Raw genomic sequence first — 15,165 nt, forward strand, 5'->3', positions numbered from 1 at the left:
AAGCATTCAAGTTAGTCAAGGAGGAAATAGCGAATGCACCTGCACTGAAACCCTATGACCCACAACTGGACTATGTAGTGACCGTAGATGCAAGCAATGAGGGAATAGGTGCTGTGTTCTGCCAGAGAAAAGGAAGTGAAGAGAATATAATTGCTTTTATTTCCAGGAAGCTTAATGTCACAGAGGTCCACTACAGCACCATCGAACGTGAGACTTTAGCTTGCGTGTGGGCAGTGCATAAACTGAAAGACTATTTGTGGGGAAAGAGCTTCACACTTGTAACCGACCACAAACCATTAGTATATATGATGGATGTTAAGGGTAGAGGCAATGGAAATGCAAGCTCTAGATTGATTAGATTGATGTCTAAACTCCAGGAATTTAATTTCAAGATTGAGCACATAAAAGGAGGAAAAAACAGTAGAGCGGACTGCCTATCGAGGTTGCCACTAAAGGAACAAAAGGAGGAGGAACAAGACGACACTGAATGTGTAGTAGCGCACATTGATGCAACGGTCATGTGTGAAGGATCGATATCGGACAGTGAATGGGAGGAATGTATGGAAAAAGATGCAATCTTGTCCAAAGTGAAAAAGTATATACAGACCAGTTGGCCACATATAAGAAATCTCCCAAGTGAACTTAGGTCTTACCAGCAGGTGAGTGATGAACTGACACTGGAGAATAATTACTTGAAAAGAGGAGAAGTTTTTGTGCCGCCATTTGAGCTCAGACAAAAGATCATAAAAATGGCTCACAGAGGGCATCCAGGCACCACAGCCACAAAAAACGTTCTAAGGATGTACTATTGGTGGCCAGGTGTGGACAGCGAAATAAGGAGTCACGTAGACAAATGCGAGGAATGCTTAAAATCTGATAAACATTGGAGAATTGAAAAGAATGAACTGCAGAAAGTGGAAATTCCCGACGGGCCCTGGGCCAAAGTAGCAATAGATTTTGCAGGGCCTTTCAACATTCTCTGAGACGCATGCAAGTACTTGATAGTTTTGACAGACTACTATACTAAGTGGGTGTGCTACAAGTTTGTTAAGGCAGTTACAACTGAAGTGGTCATAACATTTCTTGAAAAAGTGTTTGAAAGTGAAGGACAGCCAAAAGTCATGGTGTTGGACAATGGTTCACAGCTGATTTCAAGAATGGTGATCGAGTTCTTGGAAAGACATGGAATTGTACAGGAAAAAACACCTCTATACAGTCCAAAGAGCAATGGCCAAGTCGAGAGAATAAACAGATTCTTTAAAGAAGGAATCCAAATGGCCATTGCAAATGATATGGATGTAAAAGTATTCATTAAGGAAAAGATCAATGCGTATAACAATACGCCAAAAGATGCAACTGGGTATACACCGTTTTTTTTGATGAGGGGAAGAGAATGTAACAATATTATGACACCAAAATTAGGCGGTTGGAAAGGAGCAACAGTTGAAGCAAGAGAAGTGTGTGAAAAAGAACTCAAGGTGAAGGAGAGCATAGAAAATAAACAATTGAAAAACAAGGTATATTCCGATAAGATAAGCAGGGCTAAAGACAAAAGCATAGCACCTGGAGACTGGGTGTTAGTAAAGAAGCCTGGCTTGATAAGCAAAGGAGAATCTAAACTCAGTAAACCCATGAAAATTGGTAGGGCGTCAGGTGGTGCAGTATTCATAGAAGGGGAAGGATGGCGCAGCAAAGACGATGTGGTAAGGCTCAAACATGGGCAAGAGAAAATAATAATGAAGAATATGGAAAAAGGAGATGAAAGTCTGAATGAAAGTGTCCTGGAATGGGACGATGTGTCTAATAGCACAGAACAGTTGCACCTCAGTGTCAGCCCAGGATGTTCAATGACATTGGGAGACAGTTCTAGAAGTTGTTCAGTGGTTAATGGGAACATTGTGTCGACTCAGGAAGACTCTATGTTAGAAAACAATATAGAGGGAACTGGATCTAAAGTAACAGGCATGAGGGGCACTGAAATAAATCTCACTGGGGGTTTGTCTTCCAGAGGGGGTAGAGTTATCAACTTACCTACAAGGTTTAAGGACTATGTTATGGAATAAACTCATGTTATGTTTTTTGATGGAGAAAGGGAGATGTTGTACACGTTGTACTTGTTGTGGGGCAAAAGGTTGTATTTCCAGTATGTTTTCCCTTTCCGTTAGGTAGCGTCACTCAGTGTCACCATGGAATGTTCAGAATGTATTTAAGTGACGTCACTGTGATCTGTGTGACAGATGACAGCTGACGCCGCGGTGACTGCCAGCTACACCCGCTCCCTGTGGGCCCTTGTAATCAATAAATCTTAATTGATGACAAATCTTATATCTCATGTCATCTGTCACACTACAGTATGGTTACGGTAAAAAATAGTTAACAAAAAAAAGTACTAAAGTGCTAAGTGACGATAAACATTAAAGGTGAAGCCGCCAAAGGTAAGGTTCTATAACTTGGGAGAAATCTGGAGTGAAAGTCATACACGCATAGCCACTGCTAGCCCGCTCATGGCTAGCTTCTTTGGATACATCCAGCGTGATGCCCTCTTGCAGCCCGGTTTCATGGCAAGCCACAAGGTTGACAGTTCATCCACCGCGCGCAGCGTTATGCTTCCATTGATGCCCGTGCCCGCGCGTTGACGTCGGTGCTCCAATTCACATTCAGCTGCCTGAGGCCTGCGCAGGGGGCGGTCCTTGGAGGGCAGGGGGCGGGGCCGAAACACGGATACAAAGAAGTCACGAACGCCAAAGACCTACCTCCTGTCAACGAAACATTTAACTAGTTTGTGTTACTGACATGACATTATGACTAACACTACTCGAAATAGGACAGTCAAAGAGGTGCCAAGAGGTTCAGCTTTCAGACGTAAACACGAAAACATTCGTTTTACCTAATAAATAGAATGTACACAGCAAAATAGGATTACCTGTCAATGTATTCTGTTTTGAACCACAGCATAAATACACCGACACTGTATTAGAATCGCCTTCTTTTTTTGAACGAATATTATGAATCTTTTCAGGATACTAACATTTTTAACGCCTGCGTCATTCTTAAACGGACGTGCATTATGTGCTCGTGACTTGAAGTGCAGACACCGCGCAACCTCCGGGCAGTTCTCGTCCCTTCTCTATGTCCGAGAAAGTGCGGGCGCGCGCGTTTCTAAGCTCTGTCACAGAACGGCACTAGGCGCGCGGCCACATACACCCTGGTGCGCGCGGGAAGCACCGCGGCAGCGCGCTTTTTCTTCTAGACCGAGGGGGGCGGCGGCCGCGCGTCACCACCAGGGAGTGCGCAGGCGCTTGGGGGAGGCGCTCCCACAGTGCTTAGCGCCACCGTCTTTAGCCATCTTACCAGGCGGAGAGCGGAGCGAGCAGTTTGAATTTGAGTTCCCCTCTGTCAGCCTCAGCGCGGCGCAGCGGACCGGACCTTGAAGCCCACGGAGGCCTGGTCCTGCCCGGTATCCTTGGTGGTGTTGGCGCGTCAGTGCGCCCTCCCTCCTCCTACTCCAGGGACATGAGTCGTTGCTGGTAGCCTCAGAGGGACACACAGCTCCGGTATCTGCGACAGCAGCGGGTCCCGGCGGCGGCCGAGCGCAGCCCTCAGCCCGGAGGAGGGCCTCGGCGCGCTCGTGTGATTGGTGGCCAGGGGGATGGACGAGGGGCCCCGCCGCTGCCCCTTCCGCTCGTGACCCGCAGTGACAGCAGCACCCGCAGCCGCCTGAGCCTCGCCATGTCCAAGATGCCGGCCAAGAAGAAGAGCTGCTTCCAGATCACCAGCGTCACCACGGCGCAGGCGACCGGCAGCATCACCGAGGACACCGAGAGTCTGGACGGCGACCCTGACGATCCCCGCACCGGGGACGTCTCCTCCGAGGTCTTTGACGTGTCCCGAGCCGTGGACGGCGGCCCCGACGAAGACGAGGAGCCCAGGCCCGCCGGACGCAGTTCCTCCGAGGAGACTCTAAACAACGTGGGCAGTCCAAGCACCACCCCGCAGCCCCTGCCCGCCGCACCGACCAGCTCCCGCTTCAGGGTCATCAAGTTGGACCACGGCTCGGGGGAGCCCTACCGGCGGGGCCGCTGGACCTGTTTGGAGTTCTACGAGCGGGAGAGCGACAGCATCCGGCATGGGCCCTCTGCCGACACTGCTACAGACAGGGACAGTGGATTGGGGGTCTCCCACGCAGCGCCTTCCTTCGATCAACCGGCTGACAGCTCTGGACCGCAGGCGGAGAGGACGGGCCAGGCCGCCCAGCAGCACTTCCTCGTTGGTCAGCAGACTCAGGTGACCGGACACAACGGGATTCAAGTGAGCCAACCCTCGCACTTTGTGTACTCTCAACCGACGATCACATCAGGACATGGCCTCCCTTCTCACCCTCCTCAGACGGAGTATATGCACAACAGGACCGTCCACCCCCATCAGGGGCCTGCCCAGCAGGTGCCCTCTAATGTCCCCAGCACTGCGGTCTCCAGTCTTCCCATGGGCCAGGTGAATCACTCACCTGGGTGTGCACAGGTCGGTGACTCCACTGTCCAGGGACCCATGCCCGGCCACGGTTTTCAGAGTCACCCTGCTGTCATTCCGCAGGCAGGGGGTGTGGTGCAGCCCGGGGTGCCACCTGCAGGACTTGTACAACAGAAACCCGTGACTCAGCAGCAGCTGGGTGGAGGTGTGTCAAGTGGCCAACACACGGTGACTGGCACAGTTCATAACGTGCCCGGTGGCGCCTCTGCCACGAGTGTGCCTGTTGTGCCGAGTTGTGCCACTCCTGTCGCTATGCCAAATGCCTCAGTTACCGTAGTCCAGTCGCAGCAGAGCGGCCAAACAACTGTAACTCGCAGTGCCAGCCTCGTCCACCCCCTTGGGCTTCCAGGGAACCATGTACATTCAAACCTTCAACACTCAAACCTTGGTCCCTCTCAGACTCCATCTTTTGCGCATACAGACGACAGAAGAAAGTCTGAGCCTCTACCTCAGCCGCCACATTCATTGATTGCAGAGCATAAACCTTTCCCGAATTCACCCATGTTAGACTCACTTGCAAACCCTCTTCATCTCCCAGTAACGACTCCAATGAACACCCTTGCACGTTCTGTATTTGGTATATCCATTCCAGTTGATGGTGATGAAGACAGGTATGGGCACTTGTAGTCTCTATGGGGTTAACTGAGGGGTGGTGTGGGAAAACGGTAAGTTTAAAATGATGGAATTGTGTTGGTATTTTAAAATTAACTCTTTTGCACGAACCTTTCGGAGAAGTCTGTTCACCTTAGTTTCCATATAGTGCCAGTATCCTTTCTAATGGTTCATGAGTTATTCTTCTCAAGATATAGGCGATAACTGCCTCCAAGCAATGCCCACAGTGGGCTGTTGCTGGAGGTTACACAACAAAGCCTAAACTTTAGTGTAAATGACACACTTTAAATCGAAACATGCCTTGAACCAGTTTGTGCCTATTAAAGAGTGGGGTGGATCTACTAACCATCATTTATTTGAAACCTTCGTTATATGCTGCTGTCACTATTGATTCTGGAATGCACCAGTGGTATTGGCGTCCATGACGGAGGCCCTGAACCACTGCATGTGGTGATGCTGCCATCTGGCTTCTCGTGTATCACAACACATGGGACTAAATGTGTTTAGTGAAGGTATACTTACGTTCACGGGATTTCCAACCCCTGCTTAAACGCTAAAGTCTCTTCTAGTCGTTTTTTCTTATATTCTGGTCAATAAAATGTTACCAACAATTGTCTGCAAAGACGTTCCGTTAAAACATAGGCGGATTAATCTTGCTTGCAGATGTCACTATAAAAGGGACTTCGAGCAAGTTACACTAGGTGGCGACTTGCTTCAAATGTCTCCCACGATTAAGCTGCTTCGAGGAGCACATCTGGTGCTTCGGGTTGAATTCAGTCGTAGTTTTAAACAGCATTTTGAATATTGACGTTTTCACACCAAGAAACCACTTACACAGTCTCTCGTGTAAATTGTAAGTGGCGTCTTCTTAAAAGCCTTTAGTGAATAGTTACACATTCCCTTTATGCTTCTGCCTTTTATTTGGCCTGCCAGATGCTTATTAGAAAGATGTACATTTTCGTGACTAGATGTGTTCTCTATATGGATTAGCTGTGCATGATGTAAAACCAGCAGTCAGTTGCTTCTGCCTCACGCAGCTTTGGTGCAGCGCTGTTTTACTAAACATTAATTTAGCATCGAGCATTACCATCGGTGCTAGAAGGAGCCCAGTGCTGCAGTGAGCAAATATTGCACTTGGGACGTCACTAGATCATTTGTTTCGTTCCAACTGAAAACTATGGGACTAGATTTACATCGAATCTATAGTCCCAGCTTGGCAGCTGGAGCTGTGAAGAAACCTACTGGCGTATGCCAGGAGGTGTGGTGCTTGAGCAAATAATGTATTTGATCACTTGGACACCGCCTTGGATAAAAGAAAAATCTGCATGGGGTGAAGGGGGCGTTGCTTCAGTGTGAGGGGGGCGTGCTTCCTTACTTCAAGTAGTAGTACAACCCCTCACAGACTTTTAATTCAGTCCTGAGACGAGTTCAGGTCCCAACAGCACATCCCACGTGGCCTTGATCGTTTACCCATGTGTGAAGCCCATGCCACATAGTCACTGGTCATGGCAGTAGTCAAAAGGGCGAGTTTAGTATGACACGACCGACACTGGTCACACTTATTGGCATTGGCAACGCCTTGTTCCTTTTTTCTTTCATGAATCACTCCCACTAAACATCACTCCCACAACATGTTGGTAGAATGTCGATTGATTGTGAAAGTTTTTTTTGTTTTGTTATTGATGTTTACTTAACATGGTTCCACCTCACTTTCATGCAGAACTTTAATTAAAGGATCACGGGCTGAACGTTTTGAGCGATGTGCCTAGTGAACACGTTCACCTTCCCGTTGGCGAAAACGCCAATTTCTATTTACATGTGGCTAGCTGTTGAACCCCAATCTTAGGGGCCTATTAGGATGTGTCCGTCCGCCACCCCAGAGGTGAAGGGACCGTCCGCAGGGACAGCGGCGGTCCCTCCGTGCAAAGTAGGATGTGACCGCCACCCTGGCGGTCACATCCTGTAACTTTAACATTGCGGCGGGTGCTGCTTGAAGCAGCACCCGCCGCAATGTTAAAACTACATGCTTTGCATGCACAAAGCGGCAGGCACCGCGCGGTGCCTGCTGCTTTGTGAATGCAAATGCAGGGGGGTACCATAGGTACCCCCCATGTGCACCCCCACCCCCCCCTTCACCCTGGGGGCCCACAAGGGCCCCCCAGAAGCAAAGGTCCACATGCTTTTCCACAGCGGAAAAACCGCCGCGGAGAAGCACCTAATTAGGCTGGCGGTGTCTTGCAGACACCGCCACCAAATAGCAGGCTACACCCCGCGGATCAGCGGCGGACAGACCTGCCGTCCGCCGCTGATCCTACCGCCATCCTAATCTGGCGGGGGGTGGGGTCATCGTAGCCACCGCAGCGGTGAATCAGCATCCTTCGGGCCGGCGGTGGCTTCCGCCGGCCCGGAGGATGCGGATTCACCGCAATCCTAATCGGCCCCTTAGTTCGAACGAGCCCGCTTCTTGTGCGGAGCTGTGCAACATGCCACAGAGTACGTGCTGTGCTTTATTCACGTTGTGTACTCATTCATCTGTGTGCCTTGCAAGTGTAGTTCATCAGCTTGGCGCGCATGCGTGATTAATGCCCCTGGTATCGTAACAGGTGGCACTCACAAGCAGGTAACTGCACTTTAATCCGCCGATAGCTAGTAAGGGGCCTTTCTTAGTGAATTTGTGATTGGCACCGTTCAGTCTAGAGTTCTAGTTCACACTTTTTTAATTTGATATATTCCACTTTTTCCGCCATTCTCGTCGGATGCGCTTTTTATCGCCAACAGTTTGGCTCATTGGTGGTTGCGTGTTCTCCCTTTAACTCTGCAGAGTCACGATGCATGAGGGCGAGAGTGCACCCACCGCATTTTGATTTAATTTGTCCATTTGCTCTGACTTTCCTGGAGTCTGTGCCAGAGAATACAACGTTTCTCACCAGCTGATTATCAGTCAGTGGCTATGCGTGCCATTCTTGGAATGTGTACCATATCAGCCAGACTGCAAACATTTGGCGTTTGTATAACTATGTGTGTGCTTCCATGGGTGGCTCTCTGCTCTTCCATTAAAAGATGATTAGTTCAGTTTCCACTAATGGTTGTGTGTTTTAACGTTGGCTAAGTTGCACACGTTTTCGACTTCTGGGCCAGGATTCATAGTAAAGAATGTCTACTTTAGATTGATTTGTTGAAATGTCGCATTCTACATGGATATGTACATTTACCAAGTTAGATAATAAAAAAAATTGTGAGAAAAGCCGATGGGTCTGCGAGTTTTTTGTCAAAATTGACAAAATATCCCAATCTAATGCATCTTTAAACACAGATTAGACCTCATGCTAACCATTTTTACCCCTGGTCTAAAGAAAGCACTGCTATAGAAAAAATCTGAAGTAACTGACTGCCCTAGTGAGAGTCCAATTCAATGGCATGGCTCGTAAACATACTGTTCTTAATACAATTTAGTGGGAAAACATCCAATGACATTTACTTTGAACCTACAAAAATTCTTGGATTAAAGCAAAAATCCAGTCCGGTTTAAGTTTTTAAATTATGTTGAAAAATGTTGTGCTTGTTTAAAAAATATTCCCGATTAGCAATGATTATTTTTTTTCCCCTAACATTTTTGGGGGGGGGGCCTTGCACAAGTGTGGAGTAAACTACTCCACTTCAACACCTTAGACTAAGCCAAATTCTGTAAAGAATTGATGATATATGTAGTTAGCTTGTGCGTATCCCAAAACATGTCCATGTCTCTATACCTTGGGAGTGCTCTACACCTGTTAAACAGGTTTTTCGTCTTTGATGGTCAATTGACTTGTTTACTGCTGACAAGCTTATCAATCAATATACAGAAGAGTGTGTTCAAATAGATTTATTTTTCACACAAGTGTCCTATTTAGGGAAAGGAAATGCACTCTTGTACAATTTTTGATGAGCATCTCTGCACTAAACACAATGATTAACTATCAGTCAACAAAATCATCTTTGTCAGATGTGTTGGATATTGTCACAGGGTATAGAGCGACAGCTTAGTGTCTGCATACAAATATTAATAAATGCATATAATTGTTTGGTGAATTCGGTCTACCGCTCTGGTATTGAAGAAAACCTAGTTTACCCCCAACTTGTATAAACCTAAAGTGATTTTTTTTTTTTTTTTTTTTTGGGCAAAGAAAAGGCGTTTATTGCTAATAGGAGTATTTTTAAGTATGCACAGAATGAAACCTATATTTAGAATTTTAAACTGAGTTTTGTTTGTTTTTGAGTGCCAAAATATGTAAATGTGCGCTATTAAAACTTCTATCCTGAAGTCATTTGTGTATTTACATTACGTGGCCCAAAATATCACCAAATTTTGGTAGGTGTAATAGGTCCAATACATTTGCCAATGTCGTGATTGCATAATGAATTGCTGATGCAGTATTCCTTTCCCATCCATAAATAGCCAACTTCTGATTTTGAACATTCTTCTGCTTAAATGGTTGGTCTCTTTATTTTGATTTCTGTGTAGTTATGATTTAACTGAGCTCGGGGATCATTCGAAATTGGGAAGTTGATTTCTTGTTCGGATTTATGTTTGGCCTCATAAATATTTTACTTGAGTGTGCTGCCTGATGCAGTGGAACAAGTCATCCAATTTTAGGTTGATTTGAAATAAGTACTGCTTATGTTTAGCATAATATAAGGATTTTCTACAGGTTTTGTGATCTCGTTAGTTTTTTTTTTGTCCGTGAAATATTTCAAAGTGAGTTGTACAATGTTTCAGAATTCTTGCATAACAATTTGTACCCAAGGAAATCTTCTAACACTGATTTTTGTATGGTCATAAACTGATCAAGTAGCTTTTGGCCCTGAGAAGCAAATGTAGCCTACTTTAATAGGCAATATGTGCAGCAAACACACTTACTATGTCAACATGTTTAGTCTGACATATATTATGTGGTGTCTGTAACATTTGCAGATTTTTTTTTTCTTTTTAATTAAAGTATGGTCACCTATTGTTTACCAGTAGACTTTGGAACCATGGAACCATTTGGAGTCGCTGTTGAAAAAGCCACGTAGCATTTTACATTTTGTGGACAGGTACAGTTGTTATGGTACTAAGAACAGATTGCTACCTTTAACACCAAAGGAACAAAAATGCCATTAACTCTTTCTCTCTCAAGATTCAACTTTTTCTAATTTTAAGTGTGCCTATTGGCTGTAGGGATGTTGTTCCACATATTGGGTGCATACATAGAAAAAAGGCTGCGGACTTCTTCTTTTTTTTTTTTTTGTGTTACATTTCTAAGTCTGCAGTCTACCTGTTTGCTGAGGGCTAAAATACATGGTGAGCTTATCTGCAAGATAAGCAGGTGTGCTGGCACAATGGCTTTGTAAATGATGCATCTGTTTTTAAAGGTGATGTGGCCTGGCAGGGGGAACCAATGCAGTTCCGTCAGGTTGGGGGTAATGTGATATTTCATCAGACTGAACGAGAGCTGCTGTGGTGTCTAAAATTCTGGGTTGTGTCATCAAAAAAAGTTTGGGACACCTACAGTCAATGGTAATACTTTGCCAAAAAGATTGTGCGTCATTACAGTGAGTAAAGCTTGAAGCCCTAATCTGGCTCAGCAGTTGTGGGGTACCTCAGGAATCCTCATTAAGCCCCATGCGTTCTAATATTTACGTATGGCCTCTGGCCAGTCTGATTAGTTCCTTTTGGTTTTTCCTTAGCATTCAATATGCAAATCATAGTCTGTATCAAGCAATGTTTGTAAGGTAGCCAGCAAGTTTCCTGACTGCATGATGGAAGTGGGCAAGTGGATGACAAATAATAGCCTTAAGTTTAATTCTGATAAGCCATAGGTCTCAATATTCGGCAAGGACACTTCCTTCTGGCCCCCATGTGGTAGCCACAAGCCATAAGATCTCTTCCACCACCTGTGAGAAAAGTAAAGAATTTAGGCATTCTGGTTGATGACAAATTGAACCTTCTGAACAAATCAATGCAGTCACGTCTTCTTCATTCCTCACCGTAAGGACAATAAATGATTTTACCTTTTTGTTCCATTTGACCTCCAAAAGATAGTCATAGTGACCCTTGTACTTCTAAGATAGATTACTGTAATGCCCTTTATGTGAACTTACGACAGACTCTTAACCCGTTCCATGCTGAGGACGGCCCCTGGCTGTCCCACGTGATAGTGGGCGTGTGCGGGGGACGGCCGGGGACCGTCCGAACCCCGCCCACTGATTAAAATGCCATCACCGTGGCAGAATTCACACCGCGGTCAACAGCTTGAATTTCAAAATTTGCAAAACACTGCAGCTCATGTTCTTCTAGGCATTACTAGATTTCAGTCAATATCCCAGGCCTTGTATAAGCTTCACTGGCTGCCAATCAGAAAACGTATTGCCTTTAAAGCCCTCTGCATTGGCCAAAAGGAGCTCCCTAAAGTTGGTCCTGAATATCTTAAACATAAGTATAAGTGGTACATTCCTAGCAGGATTCTAAACTCCGCCTTTACCAAAAATGTAGTGGTTCCCAAATCCAAACGAACCTCATGAGGGTGGCAGAAGCTTTATCTACTGCACAACAAGACTGTGGAATAACCTTCCACTTTAGCCAATATAACTATCCAGTTTGCTGCATTTTAGGAAAGTTCTGAAAACAGTTTTCAAATCCTTGGAGTTTATACACGTTTATGATCAGGGTGACAGTTGTTAGCGTCAAGACACCATTTGGGGCATATGCACGCTTCAAAAGAATATAGAACATAACAGAAGTTAAATTAAACCTGCATTGGCGAAAGTTGGATTTTATTTCTGCGTGGCGTGAAATGTAAAAATCTTAGACCACTTACAGATGTCATTTTTTTAAAAACTAGTTTCCCAGCTGAGATTTAAACCTTCATTCACCTTAAATATTCTTTATGGTCAATGCACGGAAAGGTTGTGCTTCAATGTTATTAAATTTTCTTTACAAATAATATTTAGTCTGAAGATTCTGTGAGGCAGAGCAAAGACACTTAGGATGGTCTTCTACCATAACGTATCCATTTTCTTATCAGTACAGCGAGGGTCAAGTTTGTTAGCATGTGTGTGCTGGAGGCTCATCTGAGTGTATTTGTAAGTGACCTTCATTGTGGATGTTGTGAAACAAATGGGAATCCGGCAGCCCTTGCTGTGCTAGCCAGCGAGTACCTTGTTTAAATTATGGGACCAAAAACACACATATTCAATCCTTCACTTTAAATCAGTAGTCAACAGATGCCAGTGACAGCTGTTAACGATTTCACGTTTGGTTTGCACAAATCTGTTCACTACGTGCACTAGTCAAACTCCTATATGCTAGAGAACGAACTGCTCTTCAGCTGGATTATGAGAATTCCTGTACATTATCTCCAAGCAAATTGTGTAGAGATTGAGATGGAGCCAACATTGTTTCTATACAACTTCTTCCAGTGTTGCTAGATCTTTCTAATCTCTGGTTGTGATTTCCTTCGCTCTGTTGATCTTGCTTGGCTTAGATATCCTATGCCCGAATCCTAGACATCTTGGCGAAACGTTCATCCTTTGAAGCAATACTTCTTCCTTACTCCTTGCAACACAGTTAATGCACTTCTTTTCTCGAGCCTCGTGTATTTTCTTTAAAGACCATCTAGCCACCCGTTAACCCAGAACTAACCTACTTAACATCTGAAAGGGTTTAAAAAGTTAGAAAAGTAAATGCCCTGAGCCATGGGTGCGTTAAAAGCTAGCCCTGATTCAATCTTTTCTCCATTTCTCTTTACAGAAAGTTTTGAAGCGAATCATGTGTTTAAAAAATCTCTTCTACACTGTAAGAAAGGTCCTAAACTTGATTTTAGTTTTAGCAGGATGTATAGACTGTACCTGCAGAGGCACTGAAGCTCCACATGCTACGCAAGCAAAAGCATTGGAGGATTTCTTTTACATTTTCTAAAGTCTTTGTCACTCTAGTGCTCTATCCCATCTGGCTCGACAACTCAGCTGTCTATTTACTTATTTTTACCAGTTATTAAACATAGTGGTCTTGGGTTCTGCTCTACCCCACAATGGTATTACCTTCTTGCCTCATGCTTTGGGCTGTTTGCTTTTATCATTCTGCTTCCTAAGGAGTACTTGCATTGTAATGCATGAGTGACTATTTTACATATCAAAAGTACACTGTATCAACACACTTTTTCTTTATCCCTTTGGTGCAATGTGTTCAGAAAAATGCAAGCCAGACCTCTTGGCTTTGCCATTGATAGTTGTCATTTTTCAGAACACTGACATTTTGTACGGAAAGTACCAGGTTTTTCAATTAGACACATTTCTTTATCACTGTGGTAAAGCAGCAAACTGAACTAGAGTTTTTGACACTATTCAGTCTTTGCGGCCCCTCTTCCTGACTGCTTTAAGAACCTTACTCGCCTCATGAATATTCCTGGAAAGATTTATTTTTGGTTGGTTAGTCTGCTCCGTATACATTTTTCGATAGGTCAAGTTATTCTGTTGCACTAGTGCCTGCTTCATTACACACATGGTTGTCATGCCATCCGCTCCCACCACATTTTTTTTTTTAAGACTTTTGAATTGGATAACCAGTCCTGTGAGAGGGAAAAGCATGATTGAGTGAACGGGGAAACTACTTTAATAGGCCCTGTTTTTTAAGGCTTGGTAAATGTGATGTTTGTTCTGGGATCACACTCCTAAATAGTGGTGGCCTTCGAGTGATTCTGCTACTTAGTCCTTATCCATCCTTTACAGTCCCATCCACTAAACATGCGATATGTGTCAACATTGTAGGCCACCAAAACATGTCCTGGTTAGGGCCAAGGTGCAATGGAGTAATACAATTGCTACTGTTAAACTGTTTGTCATTGTTTTAGAGAAGTTTTTTCGCCTCCTGCCTGATCCTGTAGTTCACTGCAACCAACTATGAGGGAGTGAGCGCTAGGAGTATTGGCAGCAGTTCATTATTTTTATGGAGATTAAAATGTTGATACTTGCCTACTCCCTCGTTTACAGGTTAAACTATTTTCTCAGCACGTTTACCATGGTGCGGGAACAACGTAGTTCACTCTTTCACCCAGTTTTGGTTAGGTGCCTGATTCAATACCAATGTAACAAAGGCTGTGCCACATTTTTCTAAGAGCTTTGCTTTGGATGCCGCTGGCCATCTACCTAGATCACTGATTTTGCTGCCGGTTGTAAACAAATTTGTTTCTGGTTTTGTTATTTTCTCAAAGGATGCGTAAACGTGTTTTGTCTTCTATCTTCTCTGTGCATGGTTCCCATTGAATATACCGCCGGGGTTTCCTGCTTTATATGGAACTTCATACGGTTGTAGATAAAAGCTGTTGGCTTGGTGAAACCATATCACTATATAAATGCCCATATCCAGTGGGAATAGTTTTCCTATATTGTATGTCGTTTAATATTAGGAAGTGTAACTTAACCGTTGCACTTGATCATCTGAGTTCTGTATAACGTTTTACAGTTTTAGCCCATCATTGTTGGCTGGTTGAGAGAGGTAATATCTTGTAGTCACATTAGATGGCTAATTACGAGTCGTTCACGTTCAACGCTTATCTTCACCCCCAGAATGCCTGGGAAAGGATTTGTTGTACATATAGGCTGTCATGGTGGTGGCCAGTGTTGGTTGGATGTCCTCCTTTTCCCTTCCTTCTTTAAAAATGCCCACATGTAAGTGGAGTGACGACCACTATATCTGCAGAGAGAAAGTGGCTGATATTTTCTTCTGACCGTTTTTTTATTTCTTTTATTTTGCTAATTCCCTTGTGGCATTCTATCCCATCAAATGTGCTTAAAGGTAGCCTATTGCTTGTTGATAGCAGTTGCTGGTGAATGTATTACTTAAGACAAATGTAGCGATCAGCAGTCGTAAGAATCACTTTAACCGCATGCCCGCTAGCGGTTTTCCCGCTGTGCGCTGGGTTTTAAAAAAAACAGCGGTTCATGGCGAGCTCAGCTCGTCATGAGCGTACGAGAGGCGGAACTCATGACGAGCTGAGCTAGTCATCCGCC

General features: G+C 44.7%; 1 protein-coding gene across 3 annotated transcripts in view; it reads left to right on the top strand.

Annotated features, from left to right (window-relative positions):
• Nucleotides 1-3,316: 3,316 nt before the first annotated feature.
• The window catches only part of TSC22D2 (TSC22 domain family member 2), a 149,857-nt gene continuing 138,008 nt past the window's right edge, over nt 3,317-15,165 (top strand). Inside the window, exon 1 of one of the 3 annotated variants that reach the window (XM_078668052.1) lies at nt 3,317-5,138. In XM_078668052.1, coding sequence (XP_078524178.1) covers nt 3,730-5,138 — 1,409 coding nt within the window. In that variant the 5' untranslated portion in view covers nt 3,317-3,729. The remainder of the gene's footprint in view (nt 5,139-15,165) is intronic. The other 2 variants (XR_013602635.1, XR_013602636.1) reach the window with 2 other exon arrangements.

This window comes from Lissotriton helveticus, chromosome 11, assembly GCF_964261635.1.
Source record: "Lissotriton helveticus chromosome 11, aLisHel1.1, whole genome shotgun sequence".
Lineage (NCBI taxonomy): Eukaryota > Metazoa > Chordata > Amphibia > Caudata > Salamandridae > Lissotriton > Lissotriton helveticus.